The 25,655-nt window shown below is 34.0% G+C and overlaps 1 protein-coding gene across 2 annotated transcripts in view; it reads right to left on the bottom strand.

The window, feature by feature from the left end:
* Nucleotides 1-18,075, bottom strand: part of LOC150092628 (YTH domain-containing family protein 2-like) — a 145,467-nt gene extending 127,392 nt beyond the window's left edge. The window contains exon 1 of one of the 2 annotated variants that reach the window (XM_090414630.1): nt 17,734-18,075. In XM_090414630.1, the coding sequence (XP_090270756.1) occupies nt 17,734-17,764 (31 nt within the window). In that variant the 5' untranslated portion in view covers nt 17,765-18,075. The remainder of the gene's footprint in view (nt 1-17,733) is intronic. The other variant, XM_090414631.1, reaches the window with a different exon arrangement.
* Between the last annotated feature and the right edge of the window lie 7,580 nt (nt 18,076-25,655).

Raw genomic sequence — 25,655 nt, 5'->3', positions numbered from 1 at the left:
TTCAGGAAAGCTATCGAAGGGGGAAATCTGAGCTTATCAGTGAGGGAAAGTCTTTGCACTACGTTGGAAAGACAAAAAAGATGTTTTTCTGCTGTCTTCCCTGCACAATCCATCAACGGAATCCATGGAGAAGCATGGTTTGAAGAAAGAAAAATCCACTGCTGTGTGTGCATACAACGACACTATGGGTGGAGTCGACAGGTGCGATCAGCAGCTATCATTCTACTCTGTAATGAGGAAACAACATCAAAAATATTACAAAAAAGTGTTTGGACATGTATTGGATTTTGTTATTTGGAACAGTTTCCTCCTGCACAAGAAAATGTTTTTCTACCATAACATATCTAGAATACAGAATAGAAATTGCGAAAGCATTGCTGCATGCACATGCGCCTTCCTCAGCAAGCAGAAAAACAGGAAATCCTGCCAGACATCTGAAGTTGAGCGCTGCTAACTCCAACCATTATCCCGAAAATCTACCACCAACGGCTAATAAAAAAAAACCTGCACGCAAATGTTATGTATGTAATAAAAAAAATATCAGAAAGGAAACAAAAATCTGGCGCCCTCAGTGTAAAACTGCTTTATGTGTTTACCCTTGCTTCAAGGTGTTCCATACTGTTCAAGAATTTTAAATTCTGAACAGTATGAAATAAAAAATGTTTGTTTTGAAGGCCATCAAAACAGTCCTTTTCAGGACTACAAATATTGATAAAGGGATACCTGAATGTACTGTTTCCTTTTCATCTTGAAGGCTAATTTTTAAGTTCTTTTTATGACACAGAATGATATTTTCGAAGGAATAAAATATAAGAGGAACTGGAATAGTCTTTCCAGTTCCTCTGGAACTGAAAAGAGTATTCCAGGTAAAGTATTTCATCAAAACAATAAAAAATAATGAAATAAAATCTACCCTATATATATATATATATATATATATATATAAAATGATAAGCCTTTTTATGTCATGTTTTTCGAAACATTTTGAAACTCAGGAGCTACCCTGAGTGTCGAGTCTTCAAAATTCGAGTCATCAGAATTCAGGGGTGGAACTCCCTTTCGAGTTATCACAATTGAAGGAGAACTGGCCAACCAGACCAGAACACGGGGGGGGGTTGAGCATAGACCCCTAGTTAATAAATGAAATATATAAATAATAACGGGAACATTTTCACCTTGCCAACACTCAACATTGATGTGATATGGGTTCCAAATTTCTTGTTTCGGAGATATATATATATATTACAAAGTTTTGTAATAAAAATTTCTGCTACAATGAAGTTTGACATAATCAACAATATTATTACTACCTTATTTCTGTTTCTCGTGTGGGAGAAAAACGGTAAAATGTCACTTTTATAATTATATGAGATGCTATAATGGCAAAAATAGTAATAAAAAAGTCATTTGCACTTTCTCTTCAAAACACAAAGAAAGAACATTGTAAATTCAGCCAGTGGAAAAGAAAATACTACATATCTTTCTTCTGTTATCTGATTTTTTTTCTTGTAGTACAAAGAAGAAATCACTGCATATAACATGGAGTCGGCAGGAGGGAAAAATCTGGAAATTGGTTACATTATAATGAATAGAGAAATCATGTCAGAAAAATTATTCACGTAAGATTCTAATCTCAGCAGACATAACATTTTCTTCTAGATTACATATCTAAAGTAACTGAACCTTTGCTAGTATTTTACACTAAAATGAATGGGTATGTTCCCCAAGTGATTTACGTTTGTAACAGCTGTCTTGTGAACGATTTATGAAATAAATTATCTGAAATATCCGCAGATTGATTAGGTCTATACCCCCCGCCCAAAAAAAGAAGATTATGAAACGCATATGCACCTTTTCTTTGAAAATAATTCAAACTCTTTTTCAAGATAATTGTATGATTTAATTTTTGATAATAAAAGTGAAATTGATCATTATAAATTAAGCAATTATTTTGGCATAAATAATGTATAAGCATGTAAACGAAATGTCAGTATTTCTGTTAGGATATAAGTAATCAACAATCGAAAAGGAAACAAGACATTCTTGACATATTCTGCACCACTACAGCCTGAGGCACTTTAGTGTTCTCCCCTTTCTTCTCAATAGCACTGAGAGTAATAAGCCTTCAACTTTTCCTCCAGCTAAGAGGATATTACTAAGTATTTATAAGACAGATTATTTCAGAAATAGCTTCCAGCAGCAGCAGAAGTAATATTTTGATTTTTTTTAAAGAAAAACAAACAAAAATAATACTACTGAACTTTCTTTTGTGTGGTATGCATATAAACAATTTTGCATGGTGAAAATATAGCATATTATTTCTAAAATTTCACATAATTTCAACGGACAGTAGAACAGCTGGTTTTAGATTGCAAATAAATAGAACAGAATTAGAAGCTTCACAGTACAATCTGATTGCCGTATATCTTTTGTCAAAATGGTAAAATGAAGTAATTGATTTTGAATGCTGTCTAGAAAAGCTTTCAAACCTGTATAGAAATTTAGAGTAGTTATGCAATTGAGTTCCAGGAGAGGATAAGGAGGTGGGGGGGAAGCATCAGAAAATCTTCAAAATGAGCAAAAATTTTGAATCATTCCGTATATGATATTTTTCACATTATATTTTCAACATATCTACGAGGATATGCACTAGATATTATCGTAATATGCATAATACAAATAAATAAATAAAAGACGAAGAATCACTGCTAAAATATCATTGGATATAAATTTTTGATACCAAAAAGACACACAATTGGAAACCGAGTAATGCAATTTAGCATTTTAACATTTTTTTTTTATTTTGTCTTTATGAATAACAAAAAATCGTTTCTAAAACTGAAATGCGATGATCCATATAATGCTATTTGGCTAGAAACGAAAGCAAAAGGACATATTTATTTCAATAAATATTGTTTAAAAATATAAATATTTGACATAACATTTTCAAAGCAAACATTTGGAAATTCTGAAATTCGAAAAAAAATTATTCAATTATTATATGTAAAGTGAAAGAACAATCAGTGCAACTCTTCCAGTGCACTGATTTGTAGAATAAAATACACAAAATTTACTATCACTAAATAGATTCATGGCAAAAGTTGATCAGTGGTCATTTCAGGATTGATTTTTTTCGCATATGTGAAATTCGTTTCAATTTTTGGGAAGAGACACAATAAATCATTTTAGAGGCAAGAAAGGTCAAATAACTTAGGACAGTAAATGAAATTCTAAGCAACACAATAGACGTAAAGACAGGGGGGACACAAAGGTCACTCAGCAACAGTTAATCCACTAATGGCTATAGAATAGCCGTAACGAGATTAACGGCGGAGGAAGGTAATGGCATGATAAAAGACAATGCTGAGGAAGTTTTGATCCATGAAAAAAGCTAGGGAGAGCCGACTATTTCATCCACACCAGCCGGTTGGGAGGTTAATAAACTGATAACTCCAGTTGGAATGAAGAATTAAAGGTAAAAAAATCAGGATCATTTATGCTCGACCATAGTCTTCCAAAGATCCATAAGCTTCGTGTTCCATTAAGACCTGTAGTGGATTGCACTGCCCACCCTACATATAAGGTTTCTAAGTACCTATCTACGTTATAAATACCTTCACTAGAAAATCAGCTTCACACATTAACTCTTCGGATTTAAAATAAAATTTATGATCCTCCTTTAGGCTCTTCAGATACTATTAGTCTAGCCAAAACATCTGTTTGCTAACATTCATTTGACAGATAATGTTAATTTACTTTAATAACATTTGCCTCCAGACCTCAAACTCTGACTTATCCATTCTGGTTATTTTAGTATCCAGGCTAAATTATATCAGTCTGATTAATTATATTCAGTTTTTTTTGTTTTTTTTTAATTGAAGGTACAGTACTGTTTCTCCTATGCTTGCCAACTACTTTATGGAGCATTGTGAAGATAGTATATTTAATGACATTTCTTTTAAACTTAGTATGGTATAGATATGCTGATGATATACAGTGATAGTCTGAAGTTACGCGGTAGGTGGGACCAACGAAAAGCGCGCAAATCGAATTCGCGTAACTCAGGGGATAATTTTGCATGTAACTTATATATACAAACATACAATTGGGACCAAAGGTTTACAAAAACACCTATAATTTTTAAGAAATATACAGTATTCATAATTGTAGTTTTTCGTACATAAAAAAAGTTATTTCGATGTCAATGGTTTCATAAAATCTAATAGATTCATCTAACGGCATAATGTCTTTTTCTTGTCACGCAAAATTTCTTCATAGCAAGCCAGTGGTTTTTTTTTTTTTTTTTCATTCCTTGCCTTGTGGCTACAATTCATTCCTGGTTAGAATCTATGTCCTCCAAAATCTGTAAACCTTTCTTAAATTAAGATGAGACCTGTAAATTTTGCAATTGTCATGTGCTTTCCTGGTAAAACTGGATCCGAGGTTTCGTTCTCTTCAGTAGCGCTTTGCTTACGCATCTCTATGAGCTTGTCAATTGTAAGCTCCTTGTTATGTGAGTCTAACAGCTCGCTGACATTTTCACTGTCAACTTCTAAATCTAATTGCCTGGCAAGGTTGACAACTTCTTCTATTGCCTCAGCAACTTGATCAGTTTCTGGCAACATTTTTGTTTCGCATTTAAAAAAGGATGGACAAAGTTTTTTCCAGACACCATTCAAGTTTTTTTGGGAAATTTCCCCCCAAGAATCTCCGATAATCCTTACAGCATCTAAAACATTAAACTGTTTCCAAAACTCTTTAACAGACAGTTGCTCATTTTGCCTCATAGCTTCATTCAGACTTGCAAACAAATGCCGCACGTAGTAAGCTTTGAATGTTTGATAACTCCTTGGTCCATCGGTTGAAGTAAGCTGATTGTATTTGGAGGAAAGAAAACAACTTTTACACGTGGATCAAAATCAATTCAAGTTGCAGGAGGGTGACCAGGTGCATTATCAATAATGAGCATAATTTTAAACGGAATTTTTTAAAACTGGCAATAACGTTCAACTTCAGGTATGAAATGGTGACCAAACCAGTCTTCAAAAATAGAAGCTGTCACCCAAGCTTTAGAATTTGACTTCCAAATCACTGGCAAGCCAGGTTTAGATTTTTTTTTTCAGAGCTCTTGGATTTTCAGAGCGATAAATTAAGAGAGGTTTTAACTTGCAATCACCAGCTGCATTTCCACCAAGCATTACTGTCAACCGGTCTTTGGAAGCCTTAAAGCCAGGAAATGTTTTTTCTTCACGTGCGATGAAAGTTCTCTTAGGCATCTTTTTCCAGAATAAGCCAGTCTCATCTACATTAAATATGGTTTGACTGCTATAGCTACCTTCCTCGATGATAGCCTTAAGTGTCTCAGGAAAAGCAGACGAAGTCTCATTATCAGCGCTTGCCAGTTACAGCGATTTTTAAATCGGTTGAACCAACCATTACTGGCCACGAAATTTTCTTCTTTGGCCGCTTCTCCAGCTTCTACTTTTAGCCTCTCAAAAATCAGCTTGGCTACATATCATCGTTTGATCAACTGGGCAATTTTTTACTCTCACTTGATTATCACGCCATAATTTAAGCATCGTTTCCATCTCACCAATAATCCCATGACGTTTACAAATTATGCTTGAATTCAATGATTGGACATTTTTCACAGCAGCGATAATTCTTTCTTTCTCTTTCATGATTGTTCTTACTGTGGATTCCTGTAGATCAAACTCCTTTGATAGCTCACACATTTTCATTCCCCCTTCAAAATCCTTAATAACGTTGAGTTTTGTTTCCAAAATCAATGTTTTTCTTTTCTTGCTAGCTGTAGAAGATTCGGACTTGCTTCTTTTGGACAATGCTTCTTGCTTATTGGGAATATTCGGACTTGCTTCTTGTGTATGAATGGAGACCGCACGAAACACGTCAGTGCTTGTTCACAGCATGTGCGACACTGGCGAATGCAGCCAGCACGGAAAGATACGACTAGTGGTGAGGCATGATGGGAATACTGCGTAACTCCGTATTCGCGTAAGTCGGGGTATTACTGATTTTGCAAAATGATATGGCTCAACTTCCAATTTAAAACTGTCTCAAAAATAAGAACAATTCATCCTAGAATTCAGTTCACTTTAGACGGGGGAAAGCAGTCAACTAGCCTCTACATTTATTTCTTCGTCATTTCGAGATTTACAAACTGCCACTAGGCAGTTTGTAAATCTCGAAATGCAGACTGACTTATATCCATGCTTCTTATCAGCACCAATGACAAAAAATTGGAACCATTAAGACCTTGTTACATCATGCTTATACCTTGTTATCTTCCAGGTCTACCTACTCACTGATGAGACCTCAAAAAAGGTTGAAACCGGTCTGGGTAGTGACCTCTCCTAATAATGTAATTACAGTATTACATCCCCTAGGGGCTGTGTTTTTACATTATGAAAAAATATCAAGGATAGTGAGGGAGCTTGCTCCACATCTGCTTCGAGGTGCCTTGGTGTTGTACTACCAAGTGGTCATTTACACTTGGATTCGCCGATAGTTTTTCAGTATATATATGAAACTCATAGATTCGTAGTTCTCGATCTTAGAGTTTTGCTTACTGGCAGTTGAACAACAAGGGTTTTGTATCCCCTTAATTATTATTAAAGATGCCAGAAAAATAGCAGTTTGGCTTTCAATTTATGCTTATACTTTGTTTATCAAGGACTTTTAGACCAAAAATTATATCAAATCTGTCTCTAAAAAAATGGTTTTTTTTTTAAATCAACATAGCATTTAACAGACTCCTAGTCTCTAGATCTCAGGAAGAAATTTTTCAGATTCCTCTTCCTTATGTTAAATGAATACCTGAATGCATTGCAAAAGTTCTAAGGCCTCTCAGCATTGTGGTGTCCTTTTCCTGTCAGGAACATTTCAAACTTCCTTTCTTCACCTAAAGATAAACTTCCTCCACTCAACTTTCTAGTTATCTAGCAGCAAGATGCAGGAGCATCTGTGGCTTATCATACTTCTTACAATCAGGTAGATCTGTGGCTATCTACTGAGAAGAACATCAATCTTATATCCAGTACCATCAACGTGAGCAATTTGGCTTAGTGAGCAAATGCCATCTCTAACAGAGTATTCTGTAAGAAAAGCAAGCTCCTGCACAAGAGTAGATTTCTTATGGAACATTTATACAAAGAGAGCTGCGAGACTTTTCTACACCGTCCAAATTGAAACATATCTGATGACCTTCGGTTATCTCCTTTATGGGAAATATTATATCTTCTATAAATTCCTAATTTATTATTTTCTTATATATGTATATATAATTTTTAATTAGGAATTTATTGACCATTTGTCATATGCTATGATTGCACTTTTTAAAATACTTATGTTATTTGCAATTTAATTGTATAATTGAATACAATGTCTTCGATACTTAGGTGAAAATTTTACATAAAAATATGTTTTTTTCTTCTGTCTCAAATTTTAAACATTTGTCATACCATATAATGAGTACTTATACAAGCACTGACTGCCAGTAAATACACTGTAATGCACGCATAATTCTTTATTAACTTAAGAGGTCAGGTGTGTTTACCAGCACACAATACTTTAAAATTTTGATATACACTTCACAAATATTAATTACAAATCAATAATTGTTTCCTTTAAATATATTCCACTACCTTCAGCTCTAACTTAAGCTGGAGAGGAATAACTACAATCCTGATAAGTTTTTTTAAAACCATTTGTTGAAATGGTTTACTCAGCATTATTAGCCACTTTGTATAAATGTAAATGATAAAACCCTTCTTTATGGTGATGTTTTTTTTTTTTTTTTAAATTATGGTTCTCACCCACAAAAGGTTATAAAAAATCGCTAGCCCAACCAGTGGAAAATTTACTATAGAGTACATTTTCCACTGTGGTTGGGCTAGCGATTTATTTTCTATTTTTATCAACCAAGCAGTTAAGTATAATAAAAGCATCTCTACGTGTGGCTGTTTAATTCTATTTGATTTATAGTTATATTAGTCATAATCTTATCCTATTACATTTAAGAGAATCAAACTGATGTATAAAATAACAAACATCATATTTATTGTAATAATTAAACAGCATCATTAATTAATAATAAAATTTTAATCATCATCTAAAATCTGTGTGATAGTTTGGAAAACAAATTTAACAATCATTATGGCTATTTTTTTTTCAAGTTCTTCAGGTTTTCTATTAAGCAGAGTAGTATTACCAACCAGATGATGAAAACTAACTCCTATCTGAAGACTAACAAATATCCATTCCACAGTGGAATTCAAACTCTGTTGGTTGTAGAGTGGAGATGTTATTTATTCAGCCAATCAGACTAGCCCAACACATTATCTGAAATACGCTTTAGCTTATGCATCAATCTGAACACTAGGTCCTAAAGCATATTAATTTATTAAATTGAGACAAATTATTCCAATAGTTATTTGAAGGTTTAATCTGTGAACATTATTTATGAAAAAGGAACAATTCCTGTCTTGTGCACGAATTGAAAGTGGAATTGCTTCCAGACACTGATTTTGCTCTAAAATTATTACTTTTTTTGGTTTATTTTCTCAGTTTAATTATTGCAATAAATTATAAATGGGGAGGTCTAAAAATCCTTAAACGATTAACTTTTTGTTGCGAGTACAAAAACATCTACGTCAAAAGTGACCTGCTGACGTAGATGAAATGAAAATTTTGCTAAAATATGAAGACATGAGAAATTTTACCATCTTGCATGTATGATAGGCATGTTAAAAAAAATTACTAATCTACAAATTAATTTGCTATGAAAAAAACCCTGGCATTTTTTTTTTACATAGGGAATGCACCCATAATTCTTCAACATAAAAGGCCAGATGAGAGATTATTATTACGTGACACTTCTAAGGAATCCAAGGACTCATTGTATGCTTACCACATGCAACTACAATCAATGTCATCCACCGCCCATCACCAGCAGTATTTTTTGTATGTAAATGAGAGAAAATGCTAAATATGCTTCACATTTACAGACAGTGTTAAGCTAACTTTTCACGTCATTAGAGGGAATAGTTCATTACTGGAGTAGTGTTTGCAACACTGCCATTAGCATCACCTGTGCTTAATTTTTTTTTTTTGTTAATATCATCCCCACACACACACGAGAGATCTAAGACCTATGATACAACAGTGCCTTGTGCAGGCAAGTGGTTAAAAGAGAGGAATTTGTTGATGTGTTTCCTAAAGACCTGAGAGTTGTAATCAATGGTAAAAACATTACGGGGAAGTCCAAAGAGCAGATGTAGAAAGAATGGAGGATGAGAAATTGGTTCAATTAGTTTGGAAATTAACTTTATATTGGTTTGACACCTGCAGCTGCTCATGATCATACATAAGAAAGCGTAGGAATGATAATGGCTAGTTCAGCAGAGCAAAGCCCATTGAAATACATTTAGAAAAGACAATGGCACAGCACAGTGCTATGACAAAGTGACTGAAGACAGTGGGGGAGTCACTAATTAAACAGATTACTTTCTTCAGAAGATGATTAAGCATTCTGACAGAGGTCCTAGATGCACCATCCCAAATGTGCAAACAATATTTTAAGGTTGGGCAGATTTGAGCTTATAAAGTGTCAAGAGTTGAGCAGCTAAATATTTTCTGTTTGTTTGCTTAGAACAAAAAAAAAAAAAAAAAAAGAATACCAAGTTTTTTTTTTTTTTTTTTTTTTTTTTTGAGGCAGTAGAGGCTATGGATCTAATACAATTGCACCATGATAGGCAAGATGTTAAAGTCAGCCAAAGAGAAACCTGATCCTGGATGGTGAGCAGGATATTATCAAAAGTGAGAGAGAGTGAAGCACAGTGTTTCTTCCATGAAATTAGACCAGATTGCATTCTGGTGGCATTAAAATTCACCAAGTCCTCACTGCACTTGAGAATGGTTAAAGAAAATCTTGAAGTGCAAATTACTTGAGCAGTAACAAGATTTAGGAAATGAAAAAGAATAGAGAGTGCTATCATCAGCAAAGCTGTGAACAGGATCGGATGCCTGAAAGAGAAGATCGCTGATGCATATGTGGAAGAGCATGTGTGAAAGCACAGGGCCCCGAGGTACACCCACAATGACTGAACAAAGTCATTTCCTTTATTAGTCATTCACTGGAAATGAACCACTGAGTTTTTACTTTCTAAATGGACTGTCAATAAGGAAACTGACAGTCCATTTACAAAAGGGATGGAGGAATACCATAAGATGGTAGTTTGGTAAGAAGGCCACAATGTCAGACTTGATGAAATGACTCGGAAATATCAAGGGCCACCACTCGAGTTTCTCCAACCTTTTCCTGGTTTGTGTCCAAAGGTGAGTAAGGTTAACCAGGAAGTCTGCTATGGAACAAGAATGACAGAATCCATAGTGATGTTTACTAAGTAACTGGTGAGTCTCCAAGTAGTGAAGCAGCTGGCTGTTGACTTTTTCCATTATTTTTGAGCGTACTGATGTTAGAGCAACAGCATGATAATTTGACTATTGACTTATCTCCTGTTATTCAGATGCCAGACGAGTATGACAGTTTGAAGAGATAGCACAATATGGGTATAAGTTCCAGAGCTCTTAATACAACTGGAGGAATGCCATCAGGGACTGAAGACTTATTGGTATCAAGACAACTCAGTATTTTTTTATGTCCTTCTGATGAAATTTAAGAAAAGGCATACTATGAGCAGTTTGCAGAATAGTGGGAAGAGATCTGCCTTGGTCATCTATACAAGATGTTAGAGGGAAAAAACTGATGCCCAGGATGTAGGAGGTGAAAATGAGGAAGGACAGAAGGTTGCATCCCACAGCCTTTGTTAGAGAGCAGATGGCTCAACTGCCATTTGAAGACTAGCATTTGACCCTTATAAAGTCAGCTTTAGATTTTTTTTTCTTTTTTCAGTTGTTACAAACTAGTATAAATTGAGTGAAGGACTGGAGTTTTTGATTCAAGCCATTGGGCATATGCTGAATTTTTGGTTTGGACTGCTTTAGCACAATTATCGGAAAACCATGGTTTGGACAAGGGTTGAAGATTTTGAATAAAGTGAGGGATAAAAGCACTCATCCTAGCAAGAATAATTTGTTATGAGATCAGAGCAGGTGCTAAATCAGAAAAGTGGAAAAAGTAATCAGACCATAAAAACAAGGCATAGAAATCCTGAAGTTCATCTCAATTGGCACAAGTATAGTGCCACAGGAAGCAAGGCTGAAAATGACCGGGAGAATATGGTCAAACTTGCTAAGAGTAAAGATTACAACAGTATATTTGGAGGGAGAGCTACTTAAGAAAATGTCCAGGGTTTTGGGAGAATGATGAGGATTATCATCTGGAATAGTTGTGCAGTAGTGTAATACTAAGCATCCCATACACAAATTAAGTAATGACTACAGTGTTGTGTGAAATCTGAATATAGTCTGAATACGCTATGCCTGCTGGAATGGATTGTAAATTACAGATTGCAACTAGGGCTAAAGCCACTGCTGTCTGTTAATTACATGTGTTTTCTTTTGCAGATCTGCCTGCTCTGCGAGATGAAAATATATAAGAATAAATATATTCTTATTTATTTAGATGCTAATATTTTGCTGTTTTTTTGAAACTACCATCATCACATATAGTTTACTTCTAATAAGTGACTGTGTAGAGTAATAATTAAAATTGCAAGAGATATTAGAAAAAAAAATAGAATCCTAACTTTGGCATGCCCTACTGGTGGATAATAATATGCTTACTAGTGTTGAGCCAGGCTTAAACTGATGTCTTCCAGATTTTTGGTATATTAATGCAGTCATACTTATCAAAGTATGAGGAGTGTTTCATTTTTGCTGTCAAGTCCAAAGCAGCCTCCCCAGCTTATAATGACTTCTTGTAGGTTGGCTATTTGAATCTTGTTCTGTTGTGAAGTGGATTTTAGAGTATTGTGAGGGAATCAGACAATGAAATCAAGGCTCTCCATCACAAGGACAACAGTAAATAGACGCTAATCATCTGAATTTTTAAGCATGTGGTTTTTTAATAGTTTTAAAATTAACAGAATTTTTTTTTATAAAAGAGGAAAAGAATTTATTTTGTGCTCCATTGTTGTTACTGCACTGAGGATGTCCACAACACTTATGCAAAAATTTTAGTGATTACAGCTTCCTCAGTTACCTGTAAGGGAGAAAATGAAACTTAACTGCTTGGTAAGTTTGTATGTAGGACAGCCTATATTATTTACTATGACATAAGAAGTATCAGGCTAGTGAATTTTTGAAGCAATTTAGGATCTCCCCATCAGGGAATTACTAGGAATTTCATAATTTGGTAACCAGAATGATCTTTTATAAGATCAAACTTTTCTATCGTATTTTATTATAATAGTGGCATTATCTGTATGCTAAGTTATAGCTTTTTTTTTAAAAAAACTGATTTCTTTTTGTGGAATGCTGCTTTTGAGGGTGGGTGGATTTAGTCAGAATGCTTGCTATGACTAAATAAATACTGCTGGCTATTTTGAAAAATTAAAGACAGAAACTTGAAAGACTGAAATAAATTTATTAGCTACAAAATTTTCACCTAAGTATCACAGACATCTCCAGTACAATAACAATGGAACATAAAATAAATTAGAGTAAAAGAATCAATTTCAAAAAGTGACACAACTGCATCAGTAGAACAACAGATGTCAATAAATTCCGATTATTAAAAAAAAAGGTTTTTAATAAAATAATAATCAGGAATTTGGAGAAAACCAATATAACATTTCCCATAAAGGGGATAACTGAAGGCCATCAAGATCTGTTTAAGTTTGGTCAGAGTAGAAAGGCCTTACAGCTCTCCTTATATAACCGCTCTATAAAGAATCTACTTTTAGAAAAAGTTTCTTCCAAAATGGCATGTTCTGTTAGGCCAGACTACTCAGGTTCAGTATACTAGATATATGTTCTTCACAACAGATGGCTGCAAATTTGCCACACTGTTCAAAGACAAACCACACAAGCAAGAGATCTGGGTAGACACCTAGAAGACTGAGTCAAGAAAGCTTGTCTGTAGGTGTAGAAAGGAAGGTAGAAATCCTCCCAACAGGATGAAAGGATACTGCAACATTAAGAGATTTTAGAACTTTAGCAATACATTCAGAAATTCCTTTAATATATAATGAAGTGGAATATTATATCAAATCTGCTTGTATGAAAAATGGCTTTAATGAATCCTTTATCAAGAAAGCCTTTAACAGCTTTAGGTCATCTCTCTCTCTAGATCTGAAGATATCATTTAGAATATTCAGATCTAAAGAGAGATGGCCTAAAGCTGTTAAAGGCTTTCTTGATAAAGGATTCATTAAGGTCATTTTTTATACAAGCAAATTTGATATAATTCATCTTTTTAATGTAAAAGGTCATGAGCAACTCACCTTAAAACTTCATTTAACCTTATAACAATTAATCTTATTATATGAGTCCAAGCTGCTATATCAAATCCTGATGTTTTTAAGTGAACATTTTCAGCATTATAATAAAAAAATTAATTTAAAATAAGAAGTTTTCTCTTAAATTATGAAAAATTAAAATACTTATGCATTTAATAGGAAAAAAAATTTTAACTATTAGAATCACAGGCATCAGTGGCATCTTAATCACAGCACTTACATGCTATTCATTTCATTCCAGATGGTCCAATCCTCCTGATGAAGCACAGTCAAATTATCCTTATTAATTTACAGAATCTGTTGCACAGATTAATTATTGTAAAAATAGTTTATAAATTCATTGTCAGTTGCAATATTTTGATTAGTCCACTGAACATGGAAAGAGCATGTGATTTTTCAATCTCTTCCTTTTTTCTTTTTTTTAATCTGCAGATCAATCCTCCATAGCACAACTGGAAGAATAATGGGACATTGCACTCTTTAATTAGAAAAGACCTGAATTCAATTCTTGCCATGAAAGGAATCTTCATATGGGTCAACTGAAGGTGAATTACTGATCTTGCATGGAGACAGCAAGGTTTTTCTTTCCAGAAATTCAGGTTTTTCATTCCATGTACAGGCAAATCAGACATGAGAACACACAATTTACAGATAAGAAATACTATCTGTGGTGGTGGACAGTAGATAGCATTGTGTATTAATTGTAATGTAATGTAATGTCGTGTAGTTGTAGAATTAAGCAGAGAGGGCAAGTTGCGCGTAGTGAAGTAATGTGTCCTCCCACAACGAGTCCTTGATCTCCCAGGAAGTGTCACATAACAATAATAATAATAATTCAGCTAGTATGATTGGTAGATTCCCATTTCCTTAGACATATACATTGTTGCTTTCAACAAAAGAAATGCACAAGAACCAAGTGAAGGCCAAAATATAATATTTTACCTATGTTTAGATTCCTCAAAACAAAAGTTCTTCAAAACTTCAAAGTTCTTAGTTCTTCAAACCAAAATGAATGTATGCAATTACGAAAGAAAGAGCCATATGGCTTCATTTTGGCAATGTAAAATTACATAGAAAAAGTGGATGTTAAAGATCAAACATTATTGCTTATGAAAGTTTCGTAAAGTTAAATAATGTTGGATCTTTAACATCCACTTTTTCTAACTTTACGAAACTTTCATAAGCAATAATGTTTGATCTTTAACATCCACTTTTTCTATGTAATTTTATATTGCCAAAATGAAGCCATATGGATCTTTCTTTAGTAATTACTTTTACACACTGACCGAGAGTTCACTTATGAATAAGTTTTTCATGAAAATATAAGTTTTTCTAACATTTGATTTCTTTACCATTGAGCGAGAGTTTTTGCTCTCGTAAGGTTTCTGCCTTTCGAACCAATCAATTCAAAACAGCTGTCAGGCCAGCAAAACCTAAAAAAACACTGATAAAAGGCGAACATGCGGGCACTTGGGAAGTGGTTGCATTCTTTTAAGTAGTGCAAGCTAAGGCAACTCTGATGTCAAGGATTGCATTGTTATAAGCTCTCAGGTCATTTTTTTTAAAGAAACTTTCATAAGTTTCAACAAGCATTCGGCTTTGAAATAATGTTGGATCTTTAATATCCACTTTTCCTATGTAAATGTATGTCTTGCAAAGTGAGGGTTTCATTATTATGTTGTATTTTTTACCTATATCACAGGTTTAAGAGATTTATTTTATCATCAGTTAGATTGTACAGATTCTGCAGATATAAGAGTTCGATGTTGTAGAGAACTGTGTTCTGCTTCAGAGGAGGAAATAACACCTGCTTAAGAAAAATGCAGTAACAATTACCTCATTAACAGAACACCCAAGAACCATTTGTACTGAAAAGGACCAAAGGCAAACAGCTTTGAGCAGGGCTCAACAACTACACTCATCCATGGAGAGGGACATATCATTAAAAAAAAAAAAAGAAAAATAAAGAGGGCTCTTAGGCAATTTTTTGCATGGAAAGTAATGTTTGGCATAATTTGTCAAGCCCTGATTTGGGTACTTAAGGCCTAAAACATCATCCCTGTAACTTAGCACCATTTAAGTAATACCTACATTCTCTTCATTTGTATCACTGCTGTCTTTCATCTAACTTTTACCGTTTCTATATACTCCAGCTGGTTGGATAAGAAAAAAAAATTTTGACACTGATACGCTATGCTATTCGTATATTGTTTATCATATGTGAACTTGAATAACAATGGCATTGACTTTAAACATCAGGTTAGATTAGGATACTATGGATCCCAAAAGCCTGAAGAACATTTTTATTAATAAAAAAAAGACTGCAGTATATATAAACATGTTTGCAAATATATACCGCAATGATGGAATTAAGATATTTTTGCAGAAATATCAATATGCAGTACATTACAACCTTTCTGTGCACTTTTTTTACATATCAAAAATGCCCCCCCACCTCCCTCAGTCTGTGTAACACTTCACATAGCTATTTGTCATAGAAAATATTTTTTGTGAGGTGCTATTTGCAGGGGGGGGGGATCAGCCAGTCGTGATGAGTTGGTATATACAGTATGGCATGGCCCAAAAAACAGTACTGGATAACTACAATATATGTTATAAAATAAACGAGTGTCAAAGTTAAATACTTTTTTTTTTGCATACCATATATTACTTAAATTGAAAAATGTGGTTTATAAGAAAACATTTTCATTTTCAAAAATTACACATCTTAGTTTTTCTTTAAATTCTTATTCAAACCATCCATTGAATATATCTGAACATCTACAGCATCAATGAGCTATCACTAGATATTTGCATATATGCTAGAAACTGGCAGTGATTTGCACTAGTGTTACATTTTATGGTTAAAATGCTCAAAACACTAGCATTACAAGTAGTTTATCCCAAATGCTTCAACAAAGATATAGTAACTAGTAATGATTTTTAGAGAATTGTAAGCTAACACAGAAGCTACTGGACTGAAAGTTCACTGGCTGCTAGCTGGAAGTTCATCTTATCCCCATAACACCTATATAATTGTATAACTATGCCCAAAATAGAATTCAGCAATTATGAAATTTTTCTAGAGCTGATGTTTATGAACTCAGCTGGCAAGATCAAAGCTAATCCAGGAAAATATTTTTTGCCTTTCTACTAAACTGAAGCACAAACCAAAATTTATAATAGAAATTTTAATTCACTATTGCTCTTTTAAGAGGCTACTTGCATCACCATTCATTATTTTGCACTTATGAAGTTTACTAGCTGACTTGTACTTACCAACTTCTCAGAAAAATAAAATAAATTTACAAGATGTATTTGTTCTATGAAGCATAAGTAGTCATTTGATCAAGTGAAAAATTAATGATACATTTGGTGACTGACATTCTACTTCCAACAGTAACCAATAGAGCCATGGAATGATTGATAATCACAAAAAAATTACTAGTATTTTTGCTGTTCTATGAGATACATAAACAAAATAAACTGGTGTGTGTGGTGGGGTTACAATATTACAATATCTTGAATATTACTAGAATAGAAAGATAACACGTTGTTTTTCTTTTATCCATTGCAAAATGAATCAATTATAAAACAATAAGAAACCAAAATAAAGTGAACTCGCTACTCTATTTATGTTACTTCGGATGTTAGAATTTCGGGACACACACAGAAATAAAAAACTGGACTAAGATCGAGCTTATAAATTTACTGAATTTGTGAAAATAGCCAATATTCTGAAAAATACCTGAAGTTTAAGAGGTTTTAAACAATCTGAAAAAATAATGTAGACAACTAAGTATACCAGTTTTGCACCATTACACTTTTCAAGCATCATAAGAAATAACTGGTAAGTAGAATATTAGGAGTTTCCTAGAATTAATTTCATTTATCTTTCCCCAGGTTTTTGGAATTAATGTCGGTTATTACATTAATCACAAAATCAAAATGCCTTTTATTAACGATCATGTTCAAGTTTCGCTAGGACTTATCTAACATTCCCATATTTCGCGATTAGAAAAAAAAAAAGAAAAAAAAGCTCCATCATAAGGATTTGATATCACCGAACCATTAGCTCTTGGAATTCCAAAATATGTAACTTCCCCTATGGAAACTAACATTGAGAAATATTAACGGACAACGTACAAAGTTCGCATGAGCTTAACACTAATCGAATGATCTCATATTAATTACGTGTAGTCGACTTATTGTATGAAACACAAAAGAAAATATATTATATACTCTGCAAAAAGTACAGGACTGAAACGAAACACACTAAGAACATAGTTACCCGTACTTCCTTGAACTTTCATGCGCTGCATAATTTTCAGTGTCCCTTATTAGTAATGCTTCTGGAAATACACCCAATAAGCCTAATGTTAAATCTTCTGCAATGGCTCCAAGAATATTTCAATGAAGGTTCAGTAACTTATAAGTGCCCAAGAATTTTCCAATCAAACAGCTGCTTAAAACGTATATAGTTTTTTTGTTTGATTTTCACCAACGGAAAATCTAATTCTACTAAATGCGTGATTCCGGACACTGAAATAGCACTAAGGACATTGTGATGGGGTAATGCACAATCAGATTGCTCAAAGCTGAAGCAGCTATACGGAGGCTTAGAATTCGTCACTGCTGCGTGCGAGGGTGACACAAGAATAAAACTTCATAAAAGTTAGAAAAATTATATATAGTATTTCTTTTGATGGCTAAAAATGTAAGTACATTTACATTTAAATATATTTATTTCTAATCTTCAATTATATTATATTAAATAAAGAATAGCAAGACCGCAGTAAATTACTTTTGGCACTGTGCACAAATTTCGTATAACCTCTAAACGTTATTTTAGAATAATTTATAAAATACCAATAATGATCTTTTCATATTGAATCAAAAAAAAGCCTAATGAAGGCTACATCTGCGATATTTTATTAAAATTTTACTATCTGTTACCCAAGGATATCAAACTAACATTTTGTAAAGAAAACGAAGTTTATGAACGTGATAGCACTACGCGAGATGACATCACGTTTCACACGAGATTCCTTCGCCATTCAAAGACGATCAAGCAATACGGAGACCAAGAACATGGGCGTATGCTTTAAGATTCATATTTTAATTGAATAATCATTTTATTGAAATTTAATCAACATATAATCTTAATATATAATCTTTATAAATTACTTTTATTAATTATAGCCTGCATTTACAAAGAAACAAAACTAAATCCTCCAGCACCTTTTAATTCTCAAAAGAAATGAGCTCAACTCCCTTAACCTTAACGAGGTCAAGTTGAGCTTAACCTTAAACAAACTTTAACCATAACACGGTAGACACCTGTTCCGCTATATCATGTTCCTATACCATAACTAATATATTATTATTATCTGAAATAAAATCTATATTTCTGAGTTACGAGGTTAAAATCCCAGTTTCCAACTAATGCATACCGAAATATCAAAAACAGAACCTCTACCGAAAAAGGTCTAGAAAAATATCCTCTAGACACCGAATAGAATTGAACTTATAGAGATCATTCTTCTGACAACCAAAGATTATGAAATGAGTACACTTGCCAGAATAATACACAAGCACTGTTAATTATGATGTTTGTTGAATTTTAATAAGGAAATAAAATTAAAAAAAAATCAGCTAACGCCTTTTTATTCCCGTATATACGGGAGTAGGCGAGGCCATTTAGCCCTATCTAACTTTTGGAGACTGAGTGGGCAGTTCAATCTCCACTGGTACCCAATCAGAGACAGATGGCCCAAGGCTATCACTAATTAAGCGGTACGCAGTGAAGAGAGACGGCTCAAATGTGCCGCCATCTCGTGGTCTCTAACCCTAACACAATATATTTAATGTCTGAAATAAAGTGGGTTCTACGGTCGATTTTCTTGAGTTTACAGGACGAAAAACCCGAGTTTCCGGGAGGAAAAACCTGCTTGCCCGTGCCAGAGATCGACTAACTCGGGAACCGGTCGAAAAAAGGCTTAGAAAAATTTCCTCTAGTCGCCTACTAGACTCGAAACCAAGACTTCCTTCGTGCGGCCTAGCGCGGTGGTGTGTAAACGCCACATCCACTGAGCTACACAAGGAAATAGTCATTTTAATAACTATTTAATTGGAAATAACTTAAATTACAATTAAATAGTTATACACTTAAATAAAAAAAAATATCTAACACCTTTTTATTCCCATATACACAGTAGGTGAGGCTGTTTTAGCCCTAACATTTAGCCAATCAGAGACAACGGGCCCAAGGCTATCACTAATTATGCATGGCATTCGGTGAAGAGAATGCTGCCATCTCATGTTCCCTAATCCTAACACTATGTTTACTATCTGAAAATAATTTGAGTTCTAGGGTCAATTTTCTTGAGTTTAAGGGAAGAAAAACCCAAGTTTCCAAGAAAAACTCGGTTGCCCGTGCCAGAAATCGACTAACTCGGGAACCGAACGAAAAAAGGTTTAGTAAAAGTTCTCTAGTCGTCGAAGAGAACTTACGACGCTCTTTCTTTGAGTGATCTAGCGCCATAGAGCTCATTGGAAGTGCCGTGTGCCGCTTCCACTGAACTACTCAGACTTTAAATAAAAATAAAAATCAGCTAACACCTTTTCATTTTTATATAGAGAGTAGGCGAGGCCATTTTAGGGCTTAATATACTTACAAATGATTTAATTATTGGATATTAAAGTAAAATAATTATTTGTAATTAAATACATTGTTGTGTTTAAAACTGGATAATTTTTATTTAAGTACACTTATAGTAATAATTCCAATAAAATACTAATGATTTATTGATATTTTACTGCTTCAAAATAAATGCGAAGAAAAAAATAGAATGCAGTCATAAGCAATTAATAGCAATTTTATGTATTCTGCCGTATATTATAGTTAAGGAACAAAAATGAAACTTAAGTATGAGAAATTTTCTTTTGGATTTATTATTATTATTATTATTGGACGATTGTATATATTTATAAAGAACTATGGTCCACTGATAAATCCGAAAGAAAATTTCTAATGCTTAAGTTTCATTTTAAGTGGAGATTGAACTGCCGACTCAGTCTCCAAAAAGTTAGATAGGGCTAAAAACGGCCTCGCCCACTCCCTGTATATACGGAAATAAAAAGACGTTAGCTGATTTTTTAAAAAAAAGAGCCTGTGTAACTCAGTGGATGTGGCGTTTGCACACCACAGCGTTTGGCCGCACGAAGGAAAACTTGGTTTCGAGTCTTGTCGGCGACTAGAAGAAATTTTTCTAAGCCTTTTTTCGACCGGTTCCCAAATTAGTCGATCTCTGGCATGGGCAAGCGAGTTTTTTCTCCCGGAAACACTGGTTTTTCGTCCCATAAACTCAAGAAAATCGACCGTAGAACCCACATTATTTCAGACATGAAATTAAATACGAGTGTTAGGGTTAGGGACCACAAGATGGCTGAACCTGTACATCCGTCTCTCTTCACTGCATACTGCTTAATTAATGATAGCCTTGGACCTGCTATCTCTGATTGGGTACCAGTGGAGATTGAACTGCCCACTCAGTCTCCAAAAAGTTAGACAGGATAAAAACGGCCTCCCTACTCTCTATCCCGTATATTCCTGTATATACGGGAATAAAAAGGCGTTAGCTGGGTTTTTTTTTTTTTTTGCAGTTTCATTTTGTTCCTTAACTATAATATACGGCAGAATGCGTAAAATTGCTATTAATCGTTTATGACTGCATTCTATTTTTTCCTTCGCATTTATTTTGAAGCAGTAAAATATCAAGTATGATATTTTATTTAACATCATACTTAATATCAAGTATGATATTAACTATGAGAAATTTTCTTTTGGATTTATTAGTGGACCATAGTTCTTTATAAATATATACATTCGTCCAATAATAATAATAATAAATCCAAAAGAAAATTTCCCATACTTAGTGTAAAGGGACCAAATATTAATAGTTAAAAGAAATTAAACTTATTGAGGTGAATCACATTCATCTGAGGACGAAATACTAATATTTTCTAATATATGAAAAGAGAGAAAAATTTTTTTTTATGTATTCTCTTATCAGTACAGGTACTGGTCAGTTATATTGAAATAAATTTAAAATATTTCATTTAAGCACATTCATCAAACAACGTATAACTTACATGGTCAGTTATTAATTACAAAATTTTCGTCCAAGAACCAATGCTGTTTTGTCGAAATGAAATTGGAATACTGGCACATGCATAATTAACGGAAATATTAAACAATTCGTACGTGAAGGTGAAATTGTGAACTGGCGTAGAGCACTATGGTCATATTTACTACAGCGATAATGATATGAAAAATAAATAAATAAAATGCGTGTGACAAGCACTGTTAATGAGCCCTATTTTCCATAAAAGAAATAATTCACCAGATCTACTGAGATTGCAGAAATTCTGTACAACTTCAACAGCTCCATTTGTATAATTGTTCAATGGGAATTTTGACTGTGATAATAAAATCGGCCTTTTTAAATGCATTTTACAAATAATAATAATAATAATAAACATAAGTAGTAGAGAACTTCATTAAATCAGTCGTTAAAAAATACACTAGAAATAATCAAAACCCTATTTAAATTAAGGGGATATTTTATCCCACATTGTTTTAAAACCGAATAAGAAACTCAAAGATTGGAATCAGAGAGTTTCATGCCGAATATAGTAAACTATAAAAATATCGGCGACCACTAGCGTGAGCTAATGCAAGTGACCTTAGTACGTAGTACAATACCGGGCAACTCGCTGCAAAGGTGGTAAAGTTCTGATCGCTATTCTTCGTATTTTCCATAATGTAAAAACACATTTCCTAGGAAATGTATGCTGTTATTAGATTATGGCAGGAGGTCACTACCCAGACCGGTTTCAGCGTTTTTTGAGGATTCATTGGTAAGTAACTAGACCAAATTATTACCAAAGGGTATAGCGAAAAGAACTTATATACTCTAATATACGAGTTGTCAAACAGGTGCACCCATTAAGCGATCCGAACTTGAATCACCTTTGCTGCGAGTTGCCCGGTATTGTACTACGTACTAAGACTACTTGCATTAGCTCACTTTGAGTTTCTTATTCGGTTTTAAAACAATGTGGGATTTAATATCCCCTTAATTTAAATAATGTTTATATCACCGAAATGAAGCCTATTGGCTCTTTAAATATAAGTAAATGAAAACCCTAGTTTTTCAAATATCCACAATCTGCGGCCTCATCGGGGATTTTATAAGAGAAATGAAAGCATTTGATGTAAATACTTAAAATATTATTAGAAGGAGAAAAATTCAACGCACAATAAACAAAATGACAGAGACAAGTTGCACCAGCCAGCTGTTTCTTTATGGAATTTGGAGGTTCGAGTAGATTTCCAGACATCATTTAGGACAAATGATTAGTTTCTCTTGAGGGAACCATAGGGATGAATTGTTGCTGTAGATTCTTCAATCTTTCGAAGAAAAAAAAATCATTTCATTTTTGCATATTTGCTGAATCACATTGAACAGTGTCATGAATGAATAATGAGGCGAATTGAGAAGGAGGGCGATGATAGCTAATGAATCAATATGCAGGTTGTGCAGAACGAGCAATGAACAGTTTGTTGACCTATGGACGTGGTTTGATGAACAGAAAGACTTGTGAGAACAGAGGTTGATAAATTGAAGGTATTTAAGATATTGCATAATTTAAATGCAAATACAGCTTGGGACTGGATGGGATACCAGCTTGCGTTTCAAGTAAATGTGCAGGGGATCTGTATATTTTACTAGGGTATTTAAGCTAAGTCTCAGCTCTGGCAAAATGGTGAAGGTGGTAAATTAAATTATCAAAATCTCAAAAGAGTAGAAGGAAGGAAGGCAAAATAATTCATTTGTACAATAGGATCTAAGTTAGTGACGGCAAATTATAGACCAATCAGTATCTCAGGACAAAAAGTGAATTCAGGAATAGGTGGATAAGAGTATGAAACTCTATGAGGGAAAGCATAGCTTTATGAAGGGTCATGCCTTAGAAATCTACTAACTTTTTATAACACAATGACAGCCGAGTTAGATAAAGGGAATGGTTACATAATAATGCTGCTATAGTTTGCAATGGCGTTTGACAGGATACCCATAGAACTCCATTACACAAACTACAACAGATGGGGATGGATATGTCATATGGATAAAAGGGTAGCCGATGGAATTCATAAGAAGTCAATAGTGATGTCACTTGTTACACTCTATATAGACTTATCAAACTAATTTCACAAATCTGATAAATAATATAACATCTACCTAGCCATGTAATAGCTTTCATAAAAACAGATTAGTGGAAGAAAGGTTATTAGAGGTCTAACTGTAGTGATCAGTTAGTTGAACGTTTCCTAGACTTTTAATGAAATCTATATTCAGGAAGCACAGTGGTAAAAAACACTCAACAAGCATACCGTCAGAAATACATATCCATACTTGAAGTAGAAAAAGCCATCAACGGCTTAAAATGTGGAAAGGCAGCAGGAGTAGATGATATACTACCAGAAACGCTGACGTATGGTGGTATAAAAGTCTTGCAGTGGCTGCACTGCATAGTTCAAAAAGCTTGGACAGAGGGACGAATTCCGATGATTGAAGTAGGGCTCTCATAGTACCCATATATAAAAAGGGAAATAAAACTGAATGTGAGAATTACAGAAGTATTTCCCTACTGAGTGTTTCTGGCAAGATATATGCAAGTATACTTGAATAAGGGTTGAGAAGAATTGTAGAAGAAAAGCTTGGTGAAGAAAATGCTGGATTCCGGCCATATAGAGGTTGTCAGGATCAGATCTTCACTTTACAACAAATAGTGGAGAAATCATGGGAATATAACAAAGATCTCTTTTTGAGTTTTGTAGATCTGGAAAAGGCATATGATAAGGTACCAAGAGAGAAGCTATTCAATACATTATAGTTAGAAATGCAGGAAAGAATGCTGTAAAAGAGGTAGAAATGATAAATATGACATGAAAACAGGAGAAAAAGATATGCTTGAAGTATGAAGTAATCACTTCAAAAAATTGCTAAATGAAACAAGTAGTGATAGCAGAGTGGTAAAAAAACACTGAACAGGCATACAGTCAGGAATACATATCCATACTTGAAGTAGAAAAAGCCAAAGGCTTGAAATGTGGAAAGGCAGCATGAGTAGATGCTATTCGACCAGAAATGGTCGAATATCATCAAAATATCATAGAATATCGTCAAAAATCATCGAATATCATCATCATCTCTAACTGCTGTAAAAGGAGTTAGAGATGATAAATATGACATGAAAACAGGAGAAAAAGATATCCTTGAAGTATGGAGTAATCACTTCGAAAAATTGCTAAATGAAACAAGCAGTGATAGCACAGTGGTAAAAAACACTGAACAGGCATACAGTCAGGAATACATATCCATACTTGAAGTAGAAAAAGCCAAAGGCTTGAAATATGGAAAGGCAGCATGAGTAGATGATATTCGACCAGAAATGGTGAAGTATGGTGGTATAAAAATCTTGCAGTGGCTGCACTGCATAGTTCAGAAAGCCTGGACAGAGGGACAAATTCCTGATGATTGGAGGAGAGCTCTAATAGTACCCATATATAAAAAGGGAAATAAAACTGTATGTGAGAATCACAGAGGTATTTCCCTACTGAGTGTTCCTGGCAAGATCTATGCAAGCATACTTGAGAAACGGTTGAGAAGAATTGTGTAAGAAAAGCTTGGTGAAGAACAAGCTCTATTCATGCCAAATAGAGGCTGTCAGGATCAGATCTTCAATTTACGACAAATAGTTGAGAAAGCATGGGAATATAACAAAGATCTGTATTTAAGTTTTGTCGATCTGGAAAAGGCATAAGACAAGGTGCCAAGAGAGAGAGAAGCTATTCAATACGCTACAGTTATATGGTGTCAATGGGGCATTATAATCAAGCAATACTTAGTCTTTATTTGAGTTGTTAGTCAGCAGTTAGAATTCAAGGAATTACAGGAAGATGGTTTAATATTAAATCTGGTGTGAGACAGGGATGTATATTATCCCCTCTGTTATTCATTGTCTATATGTATCACATTATGAAGGAAAGTGGTATTAAACATGATATCAAAATTGGAGATGTTAATGTCAGTTCTTTGCTTTATGCGGACGATGTTATATTTATCAATAAATCCACTACGAGTC

The sequence above is a fragment of the Typopeltis vanoorti genome, chromosome 25, assembly GCF_054136105.1.
Source record: "Typopeltis vanoorti isolate ZY-2024b chromosome 25, IOZ_Tvanoo_1.0, whole genome shotgun sequence".
NCBI classification, from domain to species: domain Eukaryota; kingdom Metazoa; phylum Arthropoda; class Arachnida; order Uropygi; family Thelyphonidae; genus Typopeltis; species Typopeltis vanoorti.
Note: the sequence above shows the minus strand (reverse complement) of the source record. Positions and strands in the feature narration are given on the sequence as shown.